At 44.4% G+C, this 24,776-nt stretch overlaps 3 protein-coding genes across 3 annotated transcripts in view; 1 reads left to right on the top strand and 2 right to left on the bottom strand.

Moving 5' to 3' along the window:
- Nucleotides 1-2,544: 2,544 nt before the first annotated feature.
- LOC109874740 (sal-like protein 2) lies at nt 2,545-10,453 on the bottom strand. Its single transcript, XM_031810080.1, has 3 exons — nt 9,883-10,453; nt 4,188-7,945; nt 2,545-3,828 (listed from the first exon to the last, which is right to left on the bottom strand). The coding sequence occupies exons 1-3, from the start codon at nt 9,956-9,958 to the stop codon at nt 3,481-3,483; spliced, it is 4,182 nt and encodes a 1,393-aa protein (XP_031665940.1). The 5' UTR covers nt 9,959-10,453; the 3' UTR covers nt 2,545-3,480.
- A 493-nt stretch (nt 10,454-10,946) lies between these two features.
- trim110 (tripartite motif containing 110) overlaps nt 10,947-24,776 on the top strand; it is a 29,083-nt gene continuing 15,253 nt past the window's right edge. The window contains exon 1 of the mRNA XM_031810082.1: nt 10,947-11,191. The gene's annotated coding sequence lies outside the window, so the exon portion shown is untranslated. The remainder of the gene's footprint in view (nt 11,192-24,776) is intronic.
- Nucleotides 18,561-19,430, bottom strand: LOC109874739 (mas-related G-protein coupled receptor member A-like). Its single transcript, XM_020466755.1, has one exon. The coding sequence runs from the start codon at nt 19,428-19,430 to the stop codon at nt 18,561-18,563; it is 870 nt and encodes a 289-aa protein (XP_020322344.1).

Genomic DNA, 24,776 nt, shown 5'->3' with positions numbered 1-24,776 from the left:
GTCGCTAGAGTCTGTCTCGAGGCTAGTTTAACTGACAGTATGACATCCTAGACCTGGGAAATTATTTCAACTCTTTTAACAGGAGGGCCTATTGCTTTATAACAGTTTAAATCATCTTAATGAATATCATCATAATCACCCATTTCTTTTGTTGTATAATTTTTTTTAAATCATCATAATGCATATTCTCTGCCTAAATTTTCATAATAATAATAATATCTGCCATTTAGCAGACGCTTTTATCCAAAACGAAGGTCATGTGTGCATACATTGTCACATAGGATATTGCCCCTCTAAACTTCAGTGTATTTATTGCGGTGATTATATGGGCGGCAGGTAGTCTAGCGGTTAGAGCGTAAGGCCAGTGACTGGAAGGTTGCTATTTCAACTCATGAAGCTGACAAGGTTAGTCTGTTGATGTGAGTTTAAGGAAGGCACATAACCCAGATTGCTCCGGCATCACCTTAATAATGGCAGAGTTGGCATAAAGCCAACATTCTCCTTTATGTTATTTTGACCACTCACTTCAGGTTTATTAATTTTGTGGGCTCAAATCAAACTTTATTTGTCACATGTGCCAAATACAACAAGTGTAGAATTTACCGTGAAATGCTTACTTAGAAACCCTTAACTAACAGCAGTTGGCCAAACGTCTCTATCCAGAGTGCCGTTCCTCCATCATGACAACAAGCAACTGTTTTTCCCTCTCTGACTTTTGATTGATTCTTTAACTAACTATTTGTCAAAACATTAAATGGAAAAATGCCTTCAACAAATTTCAAGACACTAAAAATGCTTCCATATGCAAAGTAATTTTCAACCTACAGTAGTTTGCTTCTGAAGAAAAAAAATGTTTATTTATGAACATATATTGACGTGTGTCAATTTTCCAGTCTGAAATATGGCTTTTTCTTTGCAACTCTGCCTAGAAGGCCAGCATCCCGGAGTCACCTCTTCACTGTTGAAGTGAGACTGGTGTTCTGCGGGTACTATTTAATGAAGCTGCCAGTTGAGGACTTGTGAGGCGTCTGTTTCTCAAACTAGACACTCTAATGTACTTGTCCTCTTACTCAGTTGTGCACTGGGGCCTCCCACTCCTCTTTCTATTCTGATTAGAGACCCTTTGCGCTGTTCTGTGAAGGGAGTAGTACATAGCGTTGTACGAGATCTTCAGTTCCTTGGCAATGTCTTGCATGGAATAGCCTTCAATTCTCAGAACAAGAATAGACTGACGAGTTTCAGAAGAAAGTTATTTGTTTCTAGCCATTTTGAGCCTGTAATCGAACCCACAAATGCTGATGCTCCAGATACTCACATATTCTAAAGAAGGCCAGTTTTATTGCTTCTTCAATCAGAACAACAGTTTTCAGCTGTGCTAATATAATTGCAAAAGGGTTTTCTAATGATCAGTTAGCCTTTTAAAATGATAAACTTGGATGAGCTAACACAATGTGCCATTGGAACACAGGAGTGATGGTTGCTGATAATGGGCCTCTGTACGCCTATGTAGATATTCTATTAAAAATCTGCCGTTTCTAGCTACAATAGACATTTACAACATTAAGAATGTCTACACTTTATTTCTTATCAATTTTATGTTATTTTAATGAACAAAACATTTGCTTTTCTTTCCAAAACAAGGTAATTTCTAACTGAGACAAAACTTTTGAACGGTAGTGTACATTTTCCCTTTTGTGAGTGGTAAGATGAATGAGCATCAGCTAAACAGATCCACAAAGACTGCACACCCACATAATATTCAGTACCTTACTGTATGTGCCCACACTCCTAAATGTTAATTAATTGATGCTTACACCGTGGCAATCCTTTTAACCCTCAATGACCAGTGACCACAGTCTGAGCCATCAGCCCCCCCTTTGACCTTTCTCACACACACCCTGCTCTGGTTGTCATCATGGCTGAGGGGATTAGGGTCTGAAGTGGGGACAGCTGGTCTCTCCCCCCCTCTTCCTCTTGGTTGATGTGACAGACACAGAGGAAGGCAGGAGTTTAATTGTGTTGAAAGAGAGCAGGGATTAATGGCGCCTGTGTATGAGGAAACCTGGCAAGGCCGAGGCAGTTAGAGGCTACACACTGCTGTGCCAACACACACGCACATAGGCACATACGTACACATATGTAGCGCGCTCACACACACAAACACACACCCACTTGCACAAAAAAATAGCCAAATGCACACTTACGATATGCACAAAACAGCTGTGTGCATCTGACATGTTTGTGCATGTGCCATTGTTTTGGTGTCACTAACAGCAGTGTGTGACAAATAAACAAATATCAAAACAGCTCTACAGGAGAATGTAGAACAGGCACGATAGAGATCCAAAACAAATAAAACAGCTCTACAGGAGAATGTAGAACAGGCACGATAGAGATCCAAAACAAATAAAACAGCTCTACAGGAGAATGTAGAACAGGCACGATAGAGATCCAAAACAAATAAAACAGCTCTACAGGAGAATGTAGAACAGGCACGATAGAGATCCAAAACAAATAAAACAGCCACAGTCAACAACAACAACTAAAAAAGGAAAGCTTTTTTGTATTTTTTTTATCCCTCTTATTTCACAGGAATACACTGAAAGTACAACTCACAACAATATCAGACATGGACCTCTGATTTTTTTGTTTTTTGTTATAAAGATACAACATGAACCAAAGACAACGAGTTACAGAGAACGGACATCACTGTGAGACCAAACGACAATCAGCTTATTCAAAAGATCCAAAGGAAAATGGGTCACACAGGAAACTGTCTGTCCATTTCTTTCTCCACCTGGCACACCACAACACCCACTCCTCTGTGCTTCTCTGTAAATCAGCTGGAGGAAGAGTCTGGAGTATTCACAAGTTCAAAAGTAAACCCAGATGACATGAAAGATGAGGTTTTATACAGTAGTAGGATGAGAGACTGCATCTCCATAGACTGCCAGGGTTGAAGCTACCATGTCAAGTTTAGTTTAGTGACCCTTACCATTCTGTTTCACCTCCTTTTCCCTTTTATGTTTGAATGAAGGAATTGTTTATGTGAGAACAATATCACATCCTCTCTACCTTGCCTCCTTTTCCAATACATGTCTTTATCTGAGTTGATATCTATCACATAAACAGTGAGTCAGACTGTTCAGGAAAATTAGCCCTAAATCTAGAGTAGAGCTCTTTGCCTGACAAGCTCTCATTTTAGAGCCCAGCTCCAACTCTTATTGTCTTAACAGTGACTTGTGACCTCCTCAATCTTCCAATCCTGTAGTTATGTCATGTTTTTTGCATCCTTCAACTTTCTCCTCTTTTAAAAGAAAAGGCCAGGATGGCCAACTTACAGTTATCACAAATGAACTAAGCAACTTACTCACAGACAACAAACCCGACAGACTACTCAACTGAATTTGGAAGCAATACAATACAAAAGTCCCTACGGTTTGACTCAAAGGTACAGTGAATGTCCATTGATAGCACCAATTACATTGACTCTAGAGTAGACCCTTCGTCAGACCCATCTTCTGAACCCCTTCCAGTGGTTGGTTCTTTCGACAGCTGGGATCTAACGGGAGATTTAGCCAATCTGGGCATCTCCCCATCCTCTCCTTGGCTACCACTGGCCGGGCCTTGTGCCGGGTCGTCTGCCGAGTCGTTACTGGTGTTGAGGAAGGCTTGGTACTGGTTCCAGAAGCCCACATTGCTTCTGGTGGCCGGGGGGTTGGAGGACGTTGTCGGTGTGTTTGCAGGAAGTCGCTCAGAGGCCGAGCGACCGCTCCGTACAGGGGGACGTGGTGCCTTGACAACCCCTCCATGATGCTTCATGTGTCCCTGTGGATGAATATGAAAATAACAGATTGTTTAAGTGCCACTCCGACCAACATCTGAGTCCCCCTGGCTGGAAATAACATTTATATCACAAACATTTAGCTTGACTGATTACCCTCAGTCTGGAAGGAGATTTGTCATCAGTGAATGTTTCAGGTAAATGTAACCTGATGCCTAACAAACAGATTAAAGTAGTTTTAGTAGTAATGTTGGGTTCATTGGTTGCAATGTTTTGGACATCTAATTAACAATTCCACAGATTAATAAATCACTTCAAAGCAGCTATCATGAAGTCCATAAACATAAGAGATGGCTAAGTTCTCTACCAACCCACACACCAATCAATACTTTCATCCTCTCACCTTCAGTCCACTGCGGCTGGCATACTCTTTCCCACACTCGGCACAGCTGTAGGTCTTCTTCTCAGGGCGAGACAGGGGAGGGGGGAGAGTGGTAGCCAAACTGATGGGAAAAGTGCTTTCCAGTTGGTCACTGACACCACTCATCCCATCCTCCTTCCCATGGGAGCCAAGGTACGCCCCCTGACTCGTCCTGGTGTAGGGTACATCTTTCTGAGGAACTTCCCTAGCCTCAGCATCGCTTGTGTCTGTGCTCTCTGATGGTGGTGCCATTCTCAGGTCCGTATCAGATACAAGAGCTTGGTCATGCTTTGGTGCAGCAGGTGGGGGGGTTTCAACCCTGTATTCCTCTGTGGGCTTGGGGGTTTGGAGTTTAGGGGGGTGCTCTAAGTCTGGTTTGGGTGCTGGGTGGGGTTTGGGGTGCTCTGGGCTAAGGACAGGGGTAAAGGAGGGGGCTGGGCTTGGGTGTGCTACCGGGGCACAGAGGGTTGGTGTGCTCAGTAGATCCTCCAGGTTTGATCTAGGGCCGGGGAGGAAGACATTGAGAGGAAGGGCATGCTGACCCAAAAGACAGTCTGACATCATTAGACTGGACAAGGGGGTGGTTTTGGTAACACTGGAGGAAGTGGGAGCAGGGCCAATGGTACTAATGGTTGAATCAAGGTGTTCAGCATGGTTGTCATCGTTGACTGGGGAGGCTGTATCTCGTAGAGAAGGGGGTGGGGAAGGCACACTGACAAACAGGACTGGGGGGTCTGCGCTGCCGGGCGGAGGGGTGTGTGAGGTGGAGTTTAGGAAGTGGTCAGGGGTGAGGTCAGAGGGAGGGATCAGGTCAGGGCTGGAGGAGTGAGATCTGTTAGGCTCCCAGACACACTTTGGTGATGTCACACTGACCGATACGGGGGCAGAGCCTCCCACTAGGGTTTGAAAGTGTGTGGATGCTGCTGAGCTCTTTGACTGGCTGCCTGAGGCTGCAGTGGAGCTCTCAGTGGAGACCTTGGGGGTGTCATTGGACTGTGGCTGGGACTGAGACAGTGCCAGGGAATGGGTCTGGAGCTCAGAGATAGTGTCAGACTCTGCTGAGGCCTCTGACAGAGACTCTGCACCGCCCTCCGGTGGCAGCTGCCCTCCCAGGTGCATGCGAATGTGGTGCTGCAGCACCAGGGCATTTGTGAACTTGCGCTGGCACAGCGGGCAAGAGTTCTGGGCACGAGAGTTCGGCGGGCGGGCACGGTGTGTTGCCAGGTGGGACCGCAGGCTGCCCTTGGTGGAGAAGGAGCGTCCACACAGTTTACAGGGGAAGGGGCGCTCGCCCAGGTGGGTGGCCTGGTGCAGACGCAGTGCCCTGGGGCAGCTCAGCACACGCAGACACACCCCACACTGGTTGGCGGCCAGGGAGCCAGTGCTCATGATGCCAAGGCCTGGGAGCATGGCTCCTGCCAAGGCGCTGCCCCCATTTGCACTCATGCCCAGAGCGGCCACCATCTCCCTGGTGAAGTTGGAGACAGAGGTGGGGGCATGGGTGGAGGACGGTGGGGTTGCCATCACATAAGTGCTGGAGGTGCTGGCGCCCATGAGGCCGCTGCTGAACAACCCAGTAGAGGCCATGCTGCTGTGGGAGGTCTCCCCTGAGGAGGAGGCCCAGGGAGAGGAGGTAGGAGGCTCCTTCACCAGCTTCTCCACCAGCCGCTGCAGCTTGGAGGTGTCTGAGGTGGGGGTAGAGGCGGAGGGGGAGGAGGTGGAGGCGTGGGCTTTGGGGTAGTGGGAGAAGGGGAAGGAGAGCTGAGAGTGGGTGGAGGAGAGGTGGGAGGAGCCTTGGGCAGGGGGTGGAGGGCGGAGCAGGCCCAGGGCAGGGTGTTGGTGGGGGGAGCCAGAGGGGAAGAGGAGTTTAGGGAGGTGGGCCAACTGGGAGTAAGCAGAGTGCGACATCATGGGAGGGTGAGGGGGCGTGTTCTCATCAAAGCGTTGCTGCTTTGCCCCCTTGAAGAACCCAGCGATGGCAGAGGTGGACGAGGATGGGACAGAGAGGAGGGAGGAGGACGCAGAGGAGGAAGAGGAGGATGTGAGTGAGGAAGCAGCTGAGGATATGGATGCAGCAGCGGCTGCAGCAGCAGCTTGGTTGAGCCGCAGGAGAGAGTGGGCGGTGGAGATGAGGGCCAGGTCCACACTGGGGGGAAGGGGGAGAGAGGTGGGGGGAGCACTGGTGGATGCCCCCAGAGAGAAGCCCCCTCCGGCACCTCCCACCTCCATACCGTCTCCATACGGGTCATCCTCAGCCCGCCGTTTACGACGTCTTTGAGCCTGTGCTGCACTGATACTCAGTCCAATGCTGCTCATGGGCTGACCCTGGGGCTCAGACCCCCCCGCTGGTCCCATGCCCGGCCCAAACAGGGAAGGGGGGAGAAGGGAGAGCGAGAGCTCTGGGTTCTGCTCGCGGTGGCGGAGGAAATGCACCTTGAGGTTGCCGCGGGTGGTGAAGCGGCTGAGGCAGACAGGGCACTGGTAGGGTCTCTCGCCCGTGTGGGAGCGCAGGTGGATTTGCAGGGATGAGTCACTGCTGAATAGCTTCCCACAGAACCGACAGGCATGCTGGAGACGCCCCAGGGAGGAGGACGAGGACCCTGATGAGGAGACAGACAGGTGGGGCTCCTGAAAGGAGGGGGGTGCCATAGAGGCAGTGGTGGGCAGGGGTGGGGTGAGGAAGGACAGGCCACCGTGGCCGCTGGCTGAGGTGGTGTTGGGGGATTTCTCATGGAGGTAACGGGTAGGCAAGGCCAGGGAGAGGGCCAGGGGGTAGTTGGACGAGGCCATGGTAGAGATGGCCGAGGAGGCAGAGGAGGAAGAAGACGAGGAGGAAGGGCGGACACTGGTCCCAGGGTAAAGATAAGACCCTGTAGCCCCTCCTGCACCCTCCATCTGGGTCTTGTGTGGCCGCAGGACATGGGACAGGGGGTGGCTAGGCTTGGAGGGCTTGGAGGCAGGCTGGGGAGGGAGCAGGGAGGAGAAGCAGGCCAGGAGAGGAGCTACAGAGCTGGGAGGTTGGATGGGTGTAGGCTGGGGAGGACTGGGGGCCCTCTCACTGCCTTCCAGACAGAGCTGGGGAAAAGGAGGCAGGAGGATCTGGGGCGCCTCCAGGCCACAGGAGGCCCCGCCCAGCCGCAGCACCTGCCTGCAGATCTCCTCCGTCATCTGCATCTGGTGGATCTGCCTCTGCTGCAGCACTCGCAGCTCATCCAGGATCACCGCAATGCTCAGGTGGGCACGGGGCGGGGCTACAGAGGCAGCACCCGGGCTGGGAGAGGGTGTCACAGGGCTGGGAGGGCCCTCTGGCACAGGGCTGGGGCTACCAGGGTGGGGCGGAGGGCAGAGGGAGGCTGAGGAAGAGGATGAGGAAGTGGTAGTGGTGGCTGACACGCCCAGTTTGGGAGAGGCCATGATAGAGCGGGGAGGGTGGGTCTGACTGGAGGCCGATGTGGAGGTGTTGGGGAGGTGCAGGCCTGTCTGGGAGAAGAGGGAGGGGTGGGGGAAGTCAGGGGAGAGGGAGGACTGGGGGTCTGTGAAGGAGATGGGGCAGGAGGTGGGCTGGCAGGGGCAGCAGGAGAGGGGGGAGCCCTCACTGGGTAGAGAGTGGGTGTGAAGCCCCCAAAAGTAGGGATGTGGAGCCAGGGGTGGCTGGTAACTCTGAGGAGAGGAGGAAGATGATGAAGAAGAGGAATCTGTGGTAAGAGGAAAGGAGGATAACTTCACTGCCAACTGGTCACCTGAGAAAAGAAGAGAAAGCAGACAAGAGAGAGAAAGTTGACTTAGTTATTGTCTTACTGAGCATGACAGCGCTTTGCATCTACTTTACACACTGTTACCACGTTCACTTATATAAAACTCAGGGAAGTCTGTTTGAGCAGTGAGCACAACTCAGAATGCCCTTTTTGTGAGTGTTTTCCACAGGTTGACCTTATCACACTCTGATGATGGTCAGTGGATAGCACAGAAATGCAACTCTGGCAAATCATAGAGGTAACAACAACCAGATATAAGAGAATGGCCCTCTTAAAATTGTGATTTTGCAAGTAGTGGCAGATAGGTAGAAGCACAACAGCTAAGGACTGAAGCCCTCAGATAACAACTATACATTATGAGACCATTCTGTCAGGTGAACTCCTGATCCAGATCCAATTTCACATTGTTCTCTTCTCTATCACCTCATCCTCCAAACTCCCCCTCATTCATAATTCTCCAAACTCCCCCTCCCCTTCTCTTTCCTCTTCACTTCATTCTTTATCCTCTCCGTCTTCGTCTGCACCCCCCCAACTTACACCATGAGCAGCCTACCTTGTTTCCACGGCAACACTGAGGACAATGGACCCTAAAACTGCTTACAACCCTGACCCCTGAAAAAGACATGGAAACCATACATAGACATGCACATGCACTCTATCACACACTACTCTCTCTCCTCTCTCTGTCTTTCTTTCTCTTCGTTCGTTTTGTCTTTCATCTCTTGGTGCACCCTTCCCCCATTACCCTGTAGGGTATCAGGGGTCAGGCTGTAATTGGCTGGCATACTTGACCTTAAGAACACTGGGGTCACATTCTTTCTCCTAGATTCTGGGCAAGAGGTGGAGGCAAAATAAAACACACAGGCTACCAGACAAGAAAACAAACAGACAATCAACAACCACACTTCCCTAAAACACACACACACACATACTTGAAATTCATTATCTGAATCCACAAACACATACACACACACCTTCATATACAAACACAATATTACTACACCCTATCACTAAGGGTGGCAGGGTGGCCTAGTGGTTGGACTAGTAACCGAAAGGTTGCAAGTTCGAATCCCCGAGCTGACAAGGTACAAATCTGTCGTTCTGCCCCTGAACAGGCAGTTAACCCACTGTTCCTAGGCCGTCATTGAAAATAAGAATTTGTTCTTAACTGACTTGCCTAGTTAAATAAAATAAACTACAATGTTACTACACTATTAGACCCCACTAGCCCTGTGTGACTGGTCACAGCCCCACAAGCACATATAGACACACACACTTGGATATTCACAATAGTTCTTGTGTATGTTCATACCTCACTACTCAACCACAAAGCCCAGATGGACAATGGGGTTGCATGCTATTGCAGTTACACCTTGTACAGCACATATCATGGTCATCAGTTCCTCTTTCCTCTCCCAAAACTTGGAATTATAGAGTTGAATAAATAAATAAAATCTTAAATACACTGTATTGCCTCTAAGTTCTCATGTATTTTCTATTCTTTATCTGCCCACTAACTGGGTGGTCTGTGTCTCTGAGCCTGGAAATAGGAGGGCTGGTGAGGGGGGTGATCAAAATAAGATCAGAAAACAGAAAACAACAACAGAAAACAATGACTCCTAAGACACCATAAATGAAATAATATTACATTATTGCTTACATTAATAAAAGGAACATCAAAACACCGCCATAACTTTAGATTTTGAACTGTCATTGATGGGAGTCAACATTTTAAATCAAACTATCACAAAAACTCTCCAGATGACACGTAGAATATACTGCCCCTTTACGTTTATTTTATATGCATGTGCCACTACACAATCACTGTTATGTAGAGAAAATAAAGGCATTAACTACCCACCATACTAATAGCTACTGTATTCTATTGATAACTTGCATATCAATAGTAGTCAATTTCTCACCATGCTCTAATATCTGAGAGGCTGAAGGGAGCGGGCTCATGAGCTGCTGGGGCCGTTTCTGTTTCCGACGAGACATGCTTCAGCTGCACATGGGCCAACAAAATGCTTTCATTTTTTCTCCCTGCACACTGAAAAAGTAGTTAACTAAATTGTCCGAATTAGAAGCGATGCGCGGGTGAATTTTCCGCCACAAATGTTCAACTCCGTTGGTGGCATCTTGGTGTAAAAGAGAACAACGTGTGAAGACTACAGTCATATGTGTCAATTTCTCTCAACAAGTCTTCTTTTCTCAAACTCACCGTTAGATCCCCCCCCCCCCTCCTCCTCCTCCTCCCACAAAACACACACGCACACACACACAGGCCTCTTGTTCAACCACTACATTTGCATTCAAATGGCGAATGAACACTTCTTTTGAGCCATGACTCCCTCCTCACTCCACTTGCCTCCTTCTAGTAACCCACCTCACCCACAAAAGCCATCACGTTCTGTCCTTCAGATAAACACAATCATGAGTGTCCCAAGTGCTGTCTTTGATTTCAATATATACAAACGTTTTGATTTCAGTATATTCTAAAGTTTTGATTTCAGTATATACTAAAGTTTTGATTTCAGTATGTTTCCAGTATATACTAAAGTTTTGATTTCAGTATGTTTCCAGTATATACTAAAGTTTTGATTTCAGTATGTTTCCAGTATATACTAAAGTTTTGATTTCAGTATATACTAAAGTTTTGATTTCAGTATGTTTCCAGTATATACTAAAGTTTTGATTTCAGTATGTTTCCAGTATATACTAAAGTTTTGATTTCAGTATATACTAAAGTTTTACGTCCCCATGTGCTACATGTATAGTCCCTATACATTTGATGAAGAACAGACCAATTAATTTACACCTCTCCCTTGATTAGATGTTTCTCTTTATATTGTATACAACGTGTGTGTGTGTGTGTGTGCGCGCGCGCGAGTGTGTTTGGGTACAAGTAGGCCTACCCATAAAATAGCATCCTCCCTTCATTATGTATGTCCTATTCAAGCACGTATATCCAGTCAATTGCTTGGAAAGGATGATTGGCGGACGGTGATTGGTGGAACCCCAACTTGGAATTCGAATGACCTCCCTACCAGCTTTCGGATGCACGAGCTCCCATTAACAGGCCCCTGAATGAACAGGAATTCGCAACAATGGGGCTAGGACACAGCTGAATGAGCATCACCCTCTGCGAGCCTCTCGAATACACAGGACCACTGACGCGACGCACAATGCTTCCTTTTCAAACTCGAGCTCTACTGCTTACCACGTGGAAAGGTAATGAAAAGGAGGGATAGCCAGATTGAGGGAAAAATATATATTTTTTTTACTGAACCTACCCGTACAATACATTTGGTCCCCTGTGAGTCAAATGTTCTCTAGCCACAACAAGCGGTAAATTACTGTACGTAATTTCAACTCTACGATTATAGGCCTTGAGTCTTTACTGCTGGATGGAGGAACGTTACCACGCACGCATTTTACATCAAGCTATTTTTTTTTTAAACTAGGCAAGTTCTTATTTTCAATGACGGCCTAGGAACAGGAACTGCCTTGTTCAGGGGTAGAACGACAGCTTTTTACCTTGTCAGCTCGGGGATTCAATCTTGTAACCTTTCGGTTACTAGTCCAACGCTCTAACCACTGGGCTACCTGCCTCCCCAATTGCATACACACAATATATAGGCTATACTGCAGGCCTGTTACACAATCGATTTGCAATGACGTTTACACAAAACAAACAGGAAACAAGACAATACGGTAAAGAAATGCCGGGCCTTAGGCATGGTTACCTACCATATAGGCTAAGCCCCAGTGGCCACATATGGGTACAAGCTCAGTTCCCTGTGTTATACTTAAATGTATCACATAGACTAACATGAAACACTTCCATAAATGTAAAGTGTACAGTAGGTCTATGCTAGCCTATATTGTATCAAATGTGTGTTCATGATTGTGCATAATTCTGCAAATGTTTGTACATGAATAATGCGAATTCTTTGCTCTGATTTTGACCGTGTTCTCCTGGTCTGCACACAAGCCCGCACATCTTGGGCGGACATCGCCCCCAAATACACACAAACACAGGCTTAACTGTGTTGCACCCTCTGCTGTTACACCAAATCAGTTTTACTTAATAATTGAAAATCGATTGATAAAATAAATATTGTACATATCAAGAAATTCAATTATAATTTATCATTGTGGATTGTAGGCCTATACAAACATCTAAATATTAAAATAAGAAAGCCTGGTATTCACCAAGCCTATTTAAGTTTATCTATAAAATACACTCTTAGAAAAAAGGGTTCTTCGTCTGACCATAGGAGAACCCTTTTTGGTTCCAGGTTAGAACCCTCTGTAGAAATTATTCTACTTGGAACCCGAAAGGGTTCTACCTGAAACCAAAAGAGTTATACCGGGAACCAACATGTTTTATTTAAAGGGTTATCCTATGTAGACAGTCGAAGAACACATTTAGGTTCTAGTTAGCACCTTTTTTTCTTAGTGTAGGTTTCCGATTCACAGTTGGCACCATATGCTTTGAGTCAATAACGACACAAAAAATATATTTAGGGGCCTATTTGTCATAATAACCCACATTTGTAATCCTTGCCTCCCATAATTTGTGTATTGAAAAGGGAATTTATGGTTTGGATCAACGTGTCTATGCTGCAGGATAGGGATGTATGTCCTGATTTGACTGTTTGATATGGCCTACACATTCATTAGCCTTACATTTTAGAATTCCCTTTTCAGAGGCTTACGATATATTTAGACAGCGTTTTATATCTAGAAAAATATGTATACGGTTTATACAAATAAACATTTCAATCTGTTGTCCGTGTTTCGCAAACTATTTCATTCTATTAAAACATCGCCTATTGTGCCAACAAAGCATTTGTGTTTTTCGTTCCATCGCACCGTGACATTTAAAGCAACGATCTAACATTTTCATACAAGTCAGAACAGCGCGATAACTTCTGCTGTCCCGCTACTGTACCGGCGACCTGTTGCATGCCTGCGCGCGCACTGATCATAACAAGTTATGATTTCATAAATTATTATGACTGCCCTAAAATATCGCTACAAATTGCTCATATCCCTAGTTTGCGTCGTCGACATGAATAAGATAAAGGAAATTACTCACCATGTATGAATCGATTATATTTGATAGTGGTTTACAAAATGATAAAATATGTTGGGCAATAGGCTACGTCTCCCAGTCGGGACATCAACATAGCCTTTTCCGGCATACAGCCACAAAGATGCGCAGTAGTCCCTTTGACAGCCGGGCGGAACACCGCATTGTTAAATTATTTATTTATATCGTCGCCGTGAATTGAGACTATTTGATATCGTAAATGTAGTCCATCAATTCATTGTTTTGACTGACCCAGAGAAACAGCCGGGGGAGGAGATAAGCTACTATGCGGTAACGAAAGGGAATTGGATTAGTGTTTCTGTCATCCTCCTCCCCTTCCCCATTCAACCCTCTTTGTAGACTATTTGGCGAGGGCGGCCTGCTTCTCGGCCTGCGTCTGTGGTCTCTGCGGCACTGACGGCTGTCTGTTTGGCGGTCTGTCCCTCCTATTCGGACACTCTCCCTTTATAATTAATGACATTCGTCGCCACCGTGACTTGGCCTAGGACACAGTCTGACACTGACTAGACGAGCCTACCCACTGAGCATTTTTACGGCCTCACATATTGCTCTGAAAACCACATGTATCGAATTAAATCATCTTCCCGTATTAGCCCATTGTGCAAATCCAGTGTAACACCCAGGCACAATTTGGATAAGGCCCAGCCTACCCTTAGAAGTTACAATGGAGGAATGTTATTTTTCCACCTGGCTATCTTTTGTGGTCACATTATAATGGTCCTATGTGTCTTCTTAGAATATAACCTTCTATTTTATTCTAAATGCATACATCGTAGGCTACATAGAGGAAATTCATTAAAGACAATGAAAAGAATGCAGTAAGCCTCCAGCAAAATATGCAGCACATTTAAATGGCAAATTAAGATGTTAACAATAGTCAGTGCCACTGCCTAACTTTTAGTAGTCAAAATATCATCCCACATCTCAGACAATTACAGGTCTATGAAAATATAATGCCCCTATTCAGGCTTTGGTCAGACATGTAGGTCTACTGAACTCCCCACTAATGCAACTGTTATTATCAGGCTGTGTAGGCCAATATATTACTATTAAACCCAGTAGATAGTCTCGCATTGTGTTTTAGATGGTAGTCACACTTGCATGTTCAAGGTGGGTGTATTTGGTCTACACCAGCCAAGCCGCAGGCAGTAATTTATGAAATCTAAAACCTTCATGAAGAGGAATCTGTCCACTAGGTGGCTCACTAACCTGAAAAACAAGGTTGTGTTTCAGCCATTGAATGCATTGGGCACATTCGAGCGGATCACTTTTGTCAAGTTGGTGACCATCGTTGGTCCCGCCTTTCAAAGTTTGTTGCATTATGGGGATACAAATGGTCTGACTTGCGCCTACATGTGGACTGCATGAACTTGACTAAAATCATGTGACCAAAGGTCATGAAGTTTTGACTGTAGTCGACTGCAAGATTCTGCAAGCTTCACCAACTTTATCTTGCAGTGCTCGCCTGCATTGTGGGAGGCTCCTTTGTCAACTAATCATTAGGGTGTTTGTGTTTGACCCACACGAACGTGACCAAAGACCTGACTGAAACAGGAACCAACTTTGCTGCAATTCATGTTTATAATGGATATGTAGAAATGAATGTGATATTTGATTGTACAATGTAGCATACACACATATATTATACATGTTTATTTCAACATTATAAAGAACAACTTTTTATTAACAATGGCAACACTGGCACTGCCATGTCAGTGTCCAACTTTCGGCTGTCACATATGCACCTCGCCTGACTTCACTCCCTGAATATCGCTTTTACCATCAACTCCATCCTCTCAAGAAGCTCTGACCTGAGTGACATCCACCCTGTTCTTGACATTGAGGATGTGGCATCTGTTGTCACTCTTCCTGAGGAGCCACTGGAGGGCTCTCCCATCACTCTCAATGAACTGCTGTATGGAGGTGTCACCCATTGTGTCACACCAGCTGAATATCACCAGAGTGTTGATCTCAGGTGGGCTTCAGTGAAGGCAATACCTGCAGCAAAGACTAGAAGGATGGCATGGGGTCGAGGGGGACACAAAGACAAGCCATTCACGGCAAGGCCTACCATGTTCAGGTGTTCCTCCACAGCTCCCCTGCTCTTATCGTCCAGTATTGAGTACAAATCAATGAACAGGAGGAAGGCATGGGGGCCTGGGGGACTCAGAGACACACTGTGTACTATCTCTGTCATCACCAGCTCCAGGACCTCCACGGAGAGGTCTTCCACCATCCTAGAGTTTCCACTACGGTGCGTTGCCACTTTTCCCCGACGTCCCCCTGTCTCCTTACATTGTCCACGGTCTCGCTGTTGATTTCAGACTCAACTCGGGCAGGTATGGTGTTGCCTGCCAGACACTTATCAGCCCTGTTCTTACCCAGGAGAATGATCCGCATCTCTGGGAGGTGATTTGGGTCAGCCATCTCTGTCTGTCCCAGGGAAACACAGTACTGCGTCTCCTTGGCTGTGGAGCGCACTTGAGGTCACTGTCAGGGCTGCAGAGTCTCTGGCCTCGTTTAAGGCACAGCTAAAGACTGGGCTGTTCAGAAAAGCTTTCCAAGGACCTTCTATGCTAATTCTGTTTGACAACACCTGTATATGGCTTTGATTGTTGTCTGCTTACAATGTTTTGTTTTTATTGGCACCCCTAAAGATTCTTATAAATAAAAGCAAACAAAATTACATCTGCATTAACATTAATACATTTGCATTACTTTTTTAAGTTAATCTCATTTTAAGGAAATACACGGTATTGTGGCCTTCCATGGCGTCCTGTTTCACTGGGGAATAAAAAGGAGGTAACACGAATGTGAAATCCCTTTGTCATCCATTACCATGGGAAAATGCAAAGAACTCAAACAAAAAGAGACAAATGGTTGTTGACCTTCATAAATCAGGCAATGGGTACAAAAAAATGCTCTTTTTTTAACTCCTGAACTTATTTAGGCTTGCCACAACAAAGGGGTTGAAGACGTATTGAATCAAGACATTTAAACTTTACATTTTTAGTTAGTTTGTAAAAATGTCTAGGCCAGTGACACATCTCAATTTAATCAATTTTAAATTGGGTTGTGAATATTTTCTGAAGGTACCGTACATACATACTGTACTTGTGCATCCAAAGTACAATTCTATAATGTGTTGTATTTTGTTGAGTGAATGGTCAGAACATTTTCTCTGTTATTTTTCAATGCCTGAATTCTCTTGTGCTGTGTTACCAGTGAGCTCGGCTGAATACCTGAGGGTATCCGATTGGCTGACAGAGGGGAAGTCTGGAAATGCTAAAGATGTTTTGGGATATAGGACCAGTGAATATAAGTCCAGTGAGTCTCATATGAGACCAGTGGGTCCAGTGAAGTGGAGAGAAGGGACAACAAGTTATATTTTAGAAGGGAAAAATACACTTTTTAAATCTTGAAAGTGAACCCTTTAATCCACACCACCACACCATGTCAATTTATTTAGCTAGTTTGACGAAAACCGAAGCTGACTATGTCATGTAGGCCTTTTTTTTATTGTGAAATTGACTAATGTTGAAAACATTGAAATCAAGTAACATTTTACAGAGGAAACATCAGCTTTATAAATATTGAACGTGAAACCTGTTATCGATATGGTCATACTCTCCTGTATTTTAATTCTGAAGTTGCATAATGTTCTTTCTACATGTACAGTCTTACCATGATTTTCTGTGTACTTCGTTTGGTGAACATCATAGAGACATTATAATACAAGTAAAGGACTTTGTAGATCTGTATGGCTGGCATATACAGTGGGGCAAAAAAGTATTTAGTCAGCCACAAATTGTGCAAGTTTTCCGACTTAAAAAGATGAGAGAGGCCTGTAATTTCCATCATAGGTACAATTCAACTATGACAGACAAAATGAGAAAAAAAATCCAGAAAATCACATTGTAGGATTTTTTATGAATTTATTTGCAAATTATGGTGGAAAATAAGTATTTGGTCACCTACAAACAAGCAAGATTTCTGGCTCTCAGACCTGTAACTTCTTCTTTAAGAGGCTCCTCTGTCCTCCACTCGTTACCTGTATTAATGGCACCCGTTTGAACTTGTTATCAGTATAAAAGACACCTGTCCACAACCTCAAACAGTCACACTCCAAACTTCACTATGGCCAAGACCAAAGAGCTGTCAAAGGACACCAGAAACAAAATTGTAGACCTGCACCAGGCTGGGAAGACTGAATCTGCAATAGGTAAACAGCTTGGTTTGAAGAAATCAACTGTGGGAGCAATTATTAGGAAATGGAAGACATACAAGACCACTGATAATCTCCCTCGATCTGGGGCTCCATGCAAGATCTCACCCCGTGGGGTCAAAATGATCACAAGAACAGTGAGCAAAAATCCCAGAACCACACGGGGGGACCTAGTGAATGACCTGCAGAGAGCTGGGACCAAAGTAACAAAGCCTACCATCAGTAACACACGACGCCGCCAGGGACTCAAATCCTGCAGTGCCAGACGTGTCCCCGTGCTTAAGCCAGTACATGTCCAGGCCCGTCTGAAGTTTGCGCTAGAGAGCATTTGGATGATCCAGAAGAAGATTGGGAGAATGTCATATGGTCAGATGAAACCAAAATAGAACTTTTTGGTAAAAACTCAACTCATCGTGTTTGGAGGACAAAGAATGCTGAGTTGCATCCAAAGAACACCATACCTACTGTGAAGCATGGGGGTGGAAACATGTTTTGGGGCTGTATTTCTGCAAAGGGACCAGGACGACTGATCCGTGTAAAGGAAAGAATGAATGGGGCCATGTATCGTGAGATTTTGAGTGAAAACCTCCTTCCATCAGCAAGGGCATTGAAGATGAAACGTGGCTGGGTTTTTCAGCATGACAATGATCCCAAACACACTGCAATGAAGGAGTGGCTTCGTAAGAAGCATTTCAAGGTCCTGGAGTGGCCTAGCCAGTCTCCAGATCGCAACCCCATAGAAAATCTTTGGAGGGAGTTGAAAGTCAGTGTTGCCCAGCAACAGCCCCAAAACATCACTGCTCTAGAGCAGATCTGCTTGGAGGAATGGGCCAAAATACCAGCAACAGTGTGTGAAAACCTTGTGAAGACAAATGTTTGACCTCTGTCATTGCCAACAAAGGGTATATAACAAAGTATTGAGAAACTTTTGTTATTGACCAAATACTTATTTTCAACCATAATTTGCATATAAATTCATAAAAAATCACTACAATGTGATTTTCTGGATTTTTTTATTCTCATTTTGTCTGTCATAGTTGAAGTATACTTATGATGAAAATTACAGGCCTCTCATCTTTTTAAGTGGGAGAACTTGCACAATTTGGTGGCTGACTAAATACTTTTTTGCCCCACTGTATGCATGTACCACTTTAACGTTTTTTATTAATTTTTTTAAACAAGTCATTTTTTTCATTTCACTTCACCAACGTTTTCATTGCACAAAATAATGTTCTCAGACACGATCAACTGGCTAGTCATGGGCCAGTCTGTGTATCTCCCTGATCAGTCTGTCTACTGCTCCTGTTACCATCTCCCACATTGAGCAGCCTCCTGCAGCAGGGGAAGGCATCCACAGTGTCTCTGAGGTCCCTCCTCATGAAGATATAGAGGAAGCAGTCAGTGAGAGGGCTTAGGTACAACAAGGCACTGGTTATCACAGAGGACAGGTCCCTGACTGGGTCTGACACTGAGGGGGCATGGGGCTTGATGGAGTAGTACAGGTTCCTGATGCTGTACGGGAGGAAGAGGAGTGTATAACTGCCCAGGACCAGACCCAGAGTTCCCAGAATCCTTCTCCTTCTTTCTGCCCCCCTGAAAGCCATACTCCTGGAGAGGGCCCTCTGAGTGACCAAGAACAGCAACACCAGAAAAGGGGCAGGCAACAGGGAGATGGCAGAGAAAATCGTCAGTGAATACCGCATGTCGATCAAGAATATGTAATCAAAGGTAACGTAAACCAGTGCCAGTGCCCAGAGGCTCAGAGAGACCAGGGTGGAGTTTTTGACTGAGCGTCGGAGGCGGTACCACAGAGGACAGACCACCACCATGTACCTCTCCAGGGAGATCAACAACATGAAGCCCAGGCTGGTGCAGAGGCCCAGGCGAACAAAGATCCTTGACAGGCAGCGGGCCATCATGAAAGGCAAACATGTGGTGTCAAAGAACCTACTGAAAATGAAGACCAGCGTCATGGTGATCTGGAGAAGGTCTGAGATGAGCAGGTTGATCACGTAGACAGGAGCCACTCGGCCGGCTTTGACCAAACTGAACAGGGCATAACTGGCCAGGCAGACGGCAGGAAATCCTATGAGGAATATGATCCAGTCCACCACGATACCTATCATGTTTGCGTAGTAGGGTGGATCCAGACCACATGGAAAGGCAGTGGTGTCGTTAACGTCAATCATCTGATTACCGATGAGTAGTATTTTTTTTTTTAAAGCTAAAAAGTAGAGATATGTCCTTTCCTGGTAATTTGAGATGTATAGGTTAGAGTCCTTACTTGGTGATGGATGGAGCAGTGATCAGCTTTGAAGAGGGTGATTGTCTTACCCAACCCCTCTACAATTCCCTGTGAGAAGTGAAAATAATTGAAGTACAAAAAGGTTAAATTCTTCAACACTTTTCAATTACTGTTTTTGCTCATCTGTTGCTTTACTGCAAATTGCCTCCCATCTAAGATGGTGAAACTCCTCCCTATATAATCCCTAGATGTTTTACTCTGTTTTACATGGTTATGTGCTTACCTAGTCTCTCCGCGTCTGTCAATACTAGTCACGTTTTGTCCTCTCTCTTTAGACAACATTTAGTTATTAAGACTTATCCACATCCTGGGCAGAACCATTCCAGTACTTACCCTGCTGTCATTATTACATAGAAACATGCAAACCATGTTTACCATTTTATGGTCAGTGCTAGAGAAGGAAGTCAGGGGACTGACATCACTCTGTCTGGTGTTCTGGTGTTTCTCTTCCTTCCTATCCATCTCGCTCAGTCAATAATAGGCTATCAGGTTAGACATTTGTTTATATCCATTTTGTGCATACTGTAAAACAGTGACTGGTTGGCCTGACAAAATGATAACATATATAATGATGGCATAAAGCAGATGCCATAAAAACATAGATGATGAGCATATGCAAATAACAAAGGGTTTATAAAGACAGCATGCTCATCCCTATTGTTGTCAACCATGTCACAAAAAGGCACAGCTCAAAGCTGAATAGTGAGCTTTGCAGTGAAATGTAAATATTTTAGTGTATTGGAAGTTTAAAAAAGCCTCAAGTTTGTCATTTCCACTTTGACATTTCAGATTAAAAATGTATGACGGAAATAATGAAAAATGTATAAACGCCTACAAAAATGTCCATAAATAATAATCTACATAATAAGTCAAATTTCTTGTTGCTGCAAGATTATTTTCCTGTTTTAGCAAACTGTGCTCAAATTAAGATCCTACACCTGTAGTTGTAGAGCAACACAAATGTGGTCACTTAGGCCGTCACACTCTCTCTGTCTCTCTGTCTCTCTCGGTGCCTCTCAACAGGCTAAAGTGTTTTTCAGCTCATCTGAAAACTCAAGAAAAATAAATAAAGCTACCCACTCTGCACAAACTGGTTAAATCAACATTGTTTCAACTTAATTTTTCAAGGTATTTTGACGTGGAATCTATGTGGAAAACACATTGGATTTTGAGTGCAAAATTTCAACCACAGGATTATGTCATCATGGTAACCAATTTTCAACATAGACAAATCTTGTATAAAATATGTTGAATTTGTACCTTTTGAAACAATGTCAGATCTTTAAAGTAATATCCACTATACAAAAAAAACTTTACTCTTTCTTGAACTGCACTGTTAGTTAAGGGCTTGTAAATAAGCATTTCACGGTAAGGTCTACTACACCTGTTCTATTCGGCACATGTGACAAATAAAGTTTGATTTGATTTATCTACAGCTATCCCTTCCCATCCAGGGTTTTAACCAAGCCCAGCCCAGCTTACAGTGGCTTGCGAAATTATTCACCCCCCTTGGCATTTTTCCTATTTTGTTGCCTTACAACCTGGATCAATTAAATTAAAATTGATTTTTGGGGTGTTTGTATCATTTGATTTACACAACATGCCTACCATTTTGAAGATGCAAAATACTTTTTATTTTGAAACAAACAAGAAATAATACAAAAACACAGAGCTTGAGCGTACCAGGGTAGCCTAGTTGTTAGAGCGTTGGACTAGTAACCGGAAGGTTGCAAGTTCAAACTCCTGAGCTGACATGGTAATGGTAAATCTGTCGTTCTGCCTCTGAATAGGCAGTTAACCCACTGTTCCTAGGCCGTCATTGAAAATAAGAATGTGTTCTTAACTGACTTGCCTAGTTAAATAAAGGTCTAAAAAAATCAATACTTTGTAGAGCCACCTTTTGCAGCAATTACAGCTGCAAGTCTCTTGGGGCATATCTCTATAAACTTGGCACATCTAGCCACTGGGATTTTTGCCCATTCTTCAAGGCAAAACTGCTCCAGCTCCTTCAATTTGGATGGGTTCCGCTGGTGTACAGCAATCTTCAAGTCATACTACAGATTCTTAATTGGATTGAGATCTGGGCTTTGAGTAGGCCATTCCAAGACATTTAGATGTTTCCCCTTAAACCACTCGAGCGTTGCTTTAGCAGTATGCAAAGGGTCATTATCCTGCTGGAAGGTGAACCTTCATCCTAATCTCAAATCTCTGGAAGAGTGAAACGGGTTTCCCTCAAGAATTTCCCTGTATTTAGCACCATCCATCATTCCTTCAATTCTGACCAGTTTCCCAGTCCCTGCCGATGGAAAAACATTGGTGTTCTCGGGGTGATGAAAGGTGTTGGGTTTGCACCAGACATAGAATTTTCCTTGATGGCCAAAAAGCTCAATTTTAGTCTCATCTGACCAGAGTACCTTCTTCCATATATTTGGGGAGTCTCCCACATGCCTTTTTGGCAAACACTAAAAGTGTTTGCTTATTTTTTTTCTTTATGCAATGGCTTTTTTTCTGGCCACTCTTCCGTAAAGCCCAGCTCTGTGGAGTGTATGGCTTAAAGTGGTCCTATGGACAGATACTACAATCTCCGCTGTGGAGCTTTGCAGCTCCTTCAGGGTTATCTTTGTTGCCTATCTGATTAATGCCCTCCTTGCCTGGTCTGTGAGTTTTGGTGGGCGGCCCTCTCTTGGCAGGTTTGTTGTGGTGCCATATTCTTTCCATTTTTTAATAATGGATTTAATGGTGCTCCATGGGATGTTCAAAGTTTCTGATATATTTTTTATAACCCAACCCTGGTCTGTACTTCTCTACAACTTTGTCCATGACCTGTTTGGAGAGCTCATTGGTCTTCATGGTGCAGCTTGCTTGATGGTGCCCCTTGCTTAGTGGTGTTGCAGACTCTGGGGCCTTTCAGAACAGGTGTATATAAACTGAGATCATATGACAGATCATGTGAAACTTAGATTGCACGCAGGTGGACTTTATTTATCTAATTATGTGACTTCTGAAGGTAATTGGTTGCACCAGATGTTATTGAGGGGCTTCATAGCAAAGGGGGTGAATACATACAGTGGGGCAAAAAAGTATCTAGTCAGCCACCAATTGTGCAAGTTCTCCCACTTAAAAAGATGAAAGAGGCTTGTAATTTTCATCATATGTACACCTCAACTTTGACAGACAAAAGGAGAAAAAAAATCCAGAAAATCGCATTCTAGGAATTTTAATGAATTTATTTGCAAATTATGGTGGAAAATATTTGGTCAATGCCAAAAGTTTATCTCAATACTTTGTTATATACCCTTTGTTGGCAATGACAGAGGTCAAACATTTTCTGTAAGTCTTCACAAGGTTTTCACACACTGTTGCTGGTATTTTGGCCCATTCCTCCATGCAGATCTCCTCTAGAGCAGTGATGTTTTGGGGCTGTTGCTGGGCAACACGGACTTTCAACTCCCTCCAAAGATTTTCTATGGGGTTGAGATCTGGAGACTGGCTAGGCCACTCTAGGACCTTGAAATGCTTCTTACTAAGCCACTCCTTCGTTGCCCGGGCAGTGTGTTTGGGATCATTGTCATGCTGAAAAACCCAGCCACGTTTCATCTTCAATGCCCTTGCTGATGAATACATGGCCTCATTCATTCTTTCCTTTACACGGATCAGTCGTACTGGTCCCTTTGCAGAAAAACAGCCCCAAAACATGTTTCCACCCCCATGCTTCACAGTAGGTATGGTGTTCTTTGGATGCAACTCAGCATTCTTTGTCCTCCAAACACGACGAGTTGGGTTTTACCAAAAAGTTATATTTTGGGAGAATGTCATATGGTCAGATGAAACCAATCTTCTTCTGGATCATCCAAATGCTCTCTAGCAAACTTCAGACGGGGCCTGGACATGTACTGGCTTAAGCAGGGGGACACGTCTGTCACTGCAGGATTTGAGTCCCTGGCGGCGTCGTGTGTTACTGATGGTAGGCTTTGTTACTTTGGTCCCAGCTCTCTGCAGGTCATTCACTAGGTCCATAGTGGAGTTTGGAGTGTGACTGTTTGAGGTTGTGGACAGGTATCTTTTATACTGATAACAAGTTCAAACGGGTGCTATTAATACAGGTAACGAGTGGAGGACAGAGGAGCCTCTTAAAAAATAAGTTACAGGTCTGTGAGAGACAGAAATCTTGCTTGTTTGTAGGTGACCAAATACTTATTTTCCACCATAATTTGCAAATAAATTCATTAAAAATCCTACAATGTGATTTTCTGGATTTTTTTTCTCATTTTGTCTGTCATAGTTGAAGTGTACCTGTGATGAAAATTACAGGCCTCTCATCTTTTTAAGTGGGAGAAATAGCACAATTGGTGGCTGACTAAATACTTTTTGCCCCACTGTATGCACGTACCACTTTAACGTTTTTTATTTTAAAAAATTAACAAGTCATTTTTTTCATTTCACTTCACCAATTTGGACTATTTTGTGTGTGTCCATTACATGAAATGCAAATAAAAATCTATTTAAATTATTTGTTGTAATGCAACAAAATAGGAAAAACCCCAAGGGGGATGAATACTTCTGCAAGGCACTGTAGCTGTGATATTTTTCACTGACTATAACCAATGCGCTATCGGATGATGACTGTTGAGAAATATCCACTTAATGCTGTTGATTCACTGTTGCTATCAAAGTCATTACAAAGGGTAGGTTCAACAGAGCAAATTAAATGTAATCATACATTGTCAATCATGTATTGTATCACAAATAGCTGCCCACTGCACTGAGGCTAGGTAACATGGTCACCACTGATAAATCCATGATAATTGAACATTTCAATAATCATTTCTCAACGACTGGCCAGGCCTTCCTCTTGACTACTCCAACCCCAGCCGACAGCTACCCCCCCCCCCCCCCCCCGCAGTTACTCGCCCAAGCCTCCCCAGCTTCTCCCTCGCCCAAATCCAGACAGCAGAGTTGCTGTGCGTTTTGTTGCCAACCTATTTTGCTACCTGACAACTTTACGGTTTTTACTTTTTAATTACCGTTTATATATATATATTTTTTTTTCCTCAATTCTTTTCACTCCGGACGCTTTATCTGGACACGATTCGTCAGGACCTCCAACAGCCGAAGCTAAGTAGTAACATTAACATGTTGCCTTCTAATTGTAGTCGCTGTGCTACAA

The sequence above is a fragment of the Oncorhynchus kisutch genome, linkage group LG30 (assembly GCF_002021735.2).
Source record: "Oncorhynchus kisutch isolate 150728-3 linkage group LG30, Okis_V2, whole genome shotgun sequence".
Taxonomy (NCBI): Eukaryota; Metazoa; Chordata; class Actinopteri; order Salmoniformes; family Salmonidae; genus Oncorhynchus; species Oncorhynchus kisutch.
Note: the sequence above shows the minus strand (reverse complement) of the source record. Positions and strands in the feature narration are given on the sequence as shown.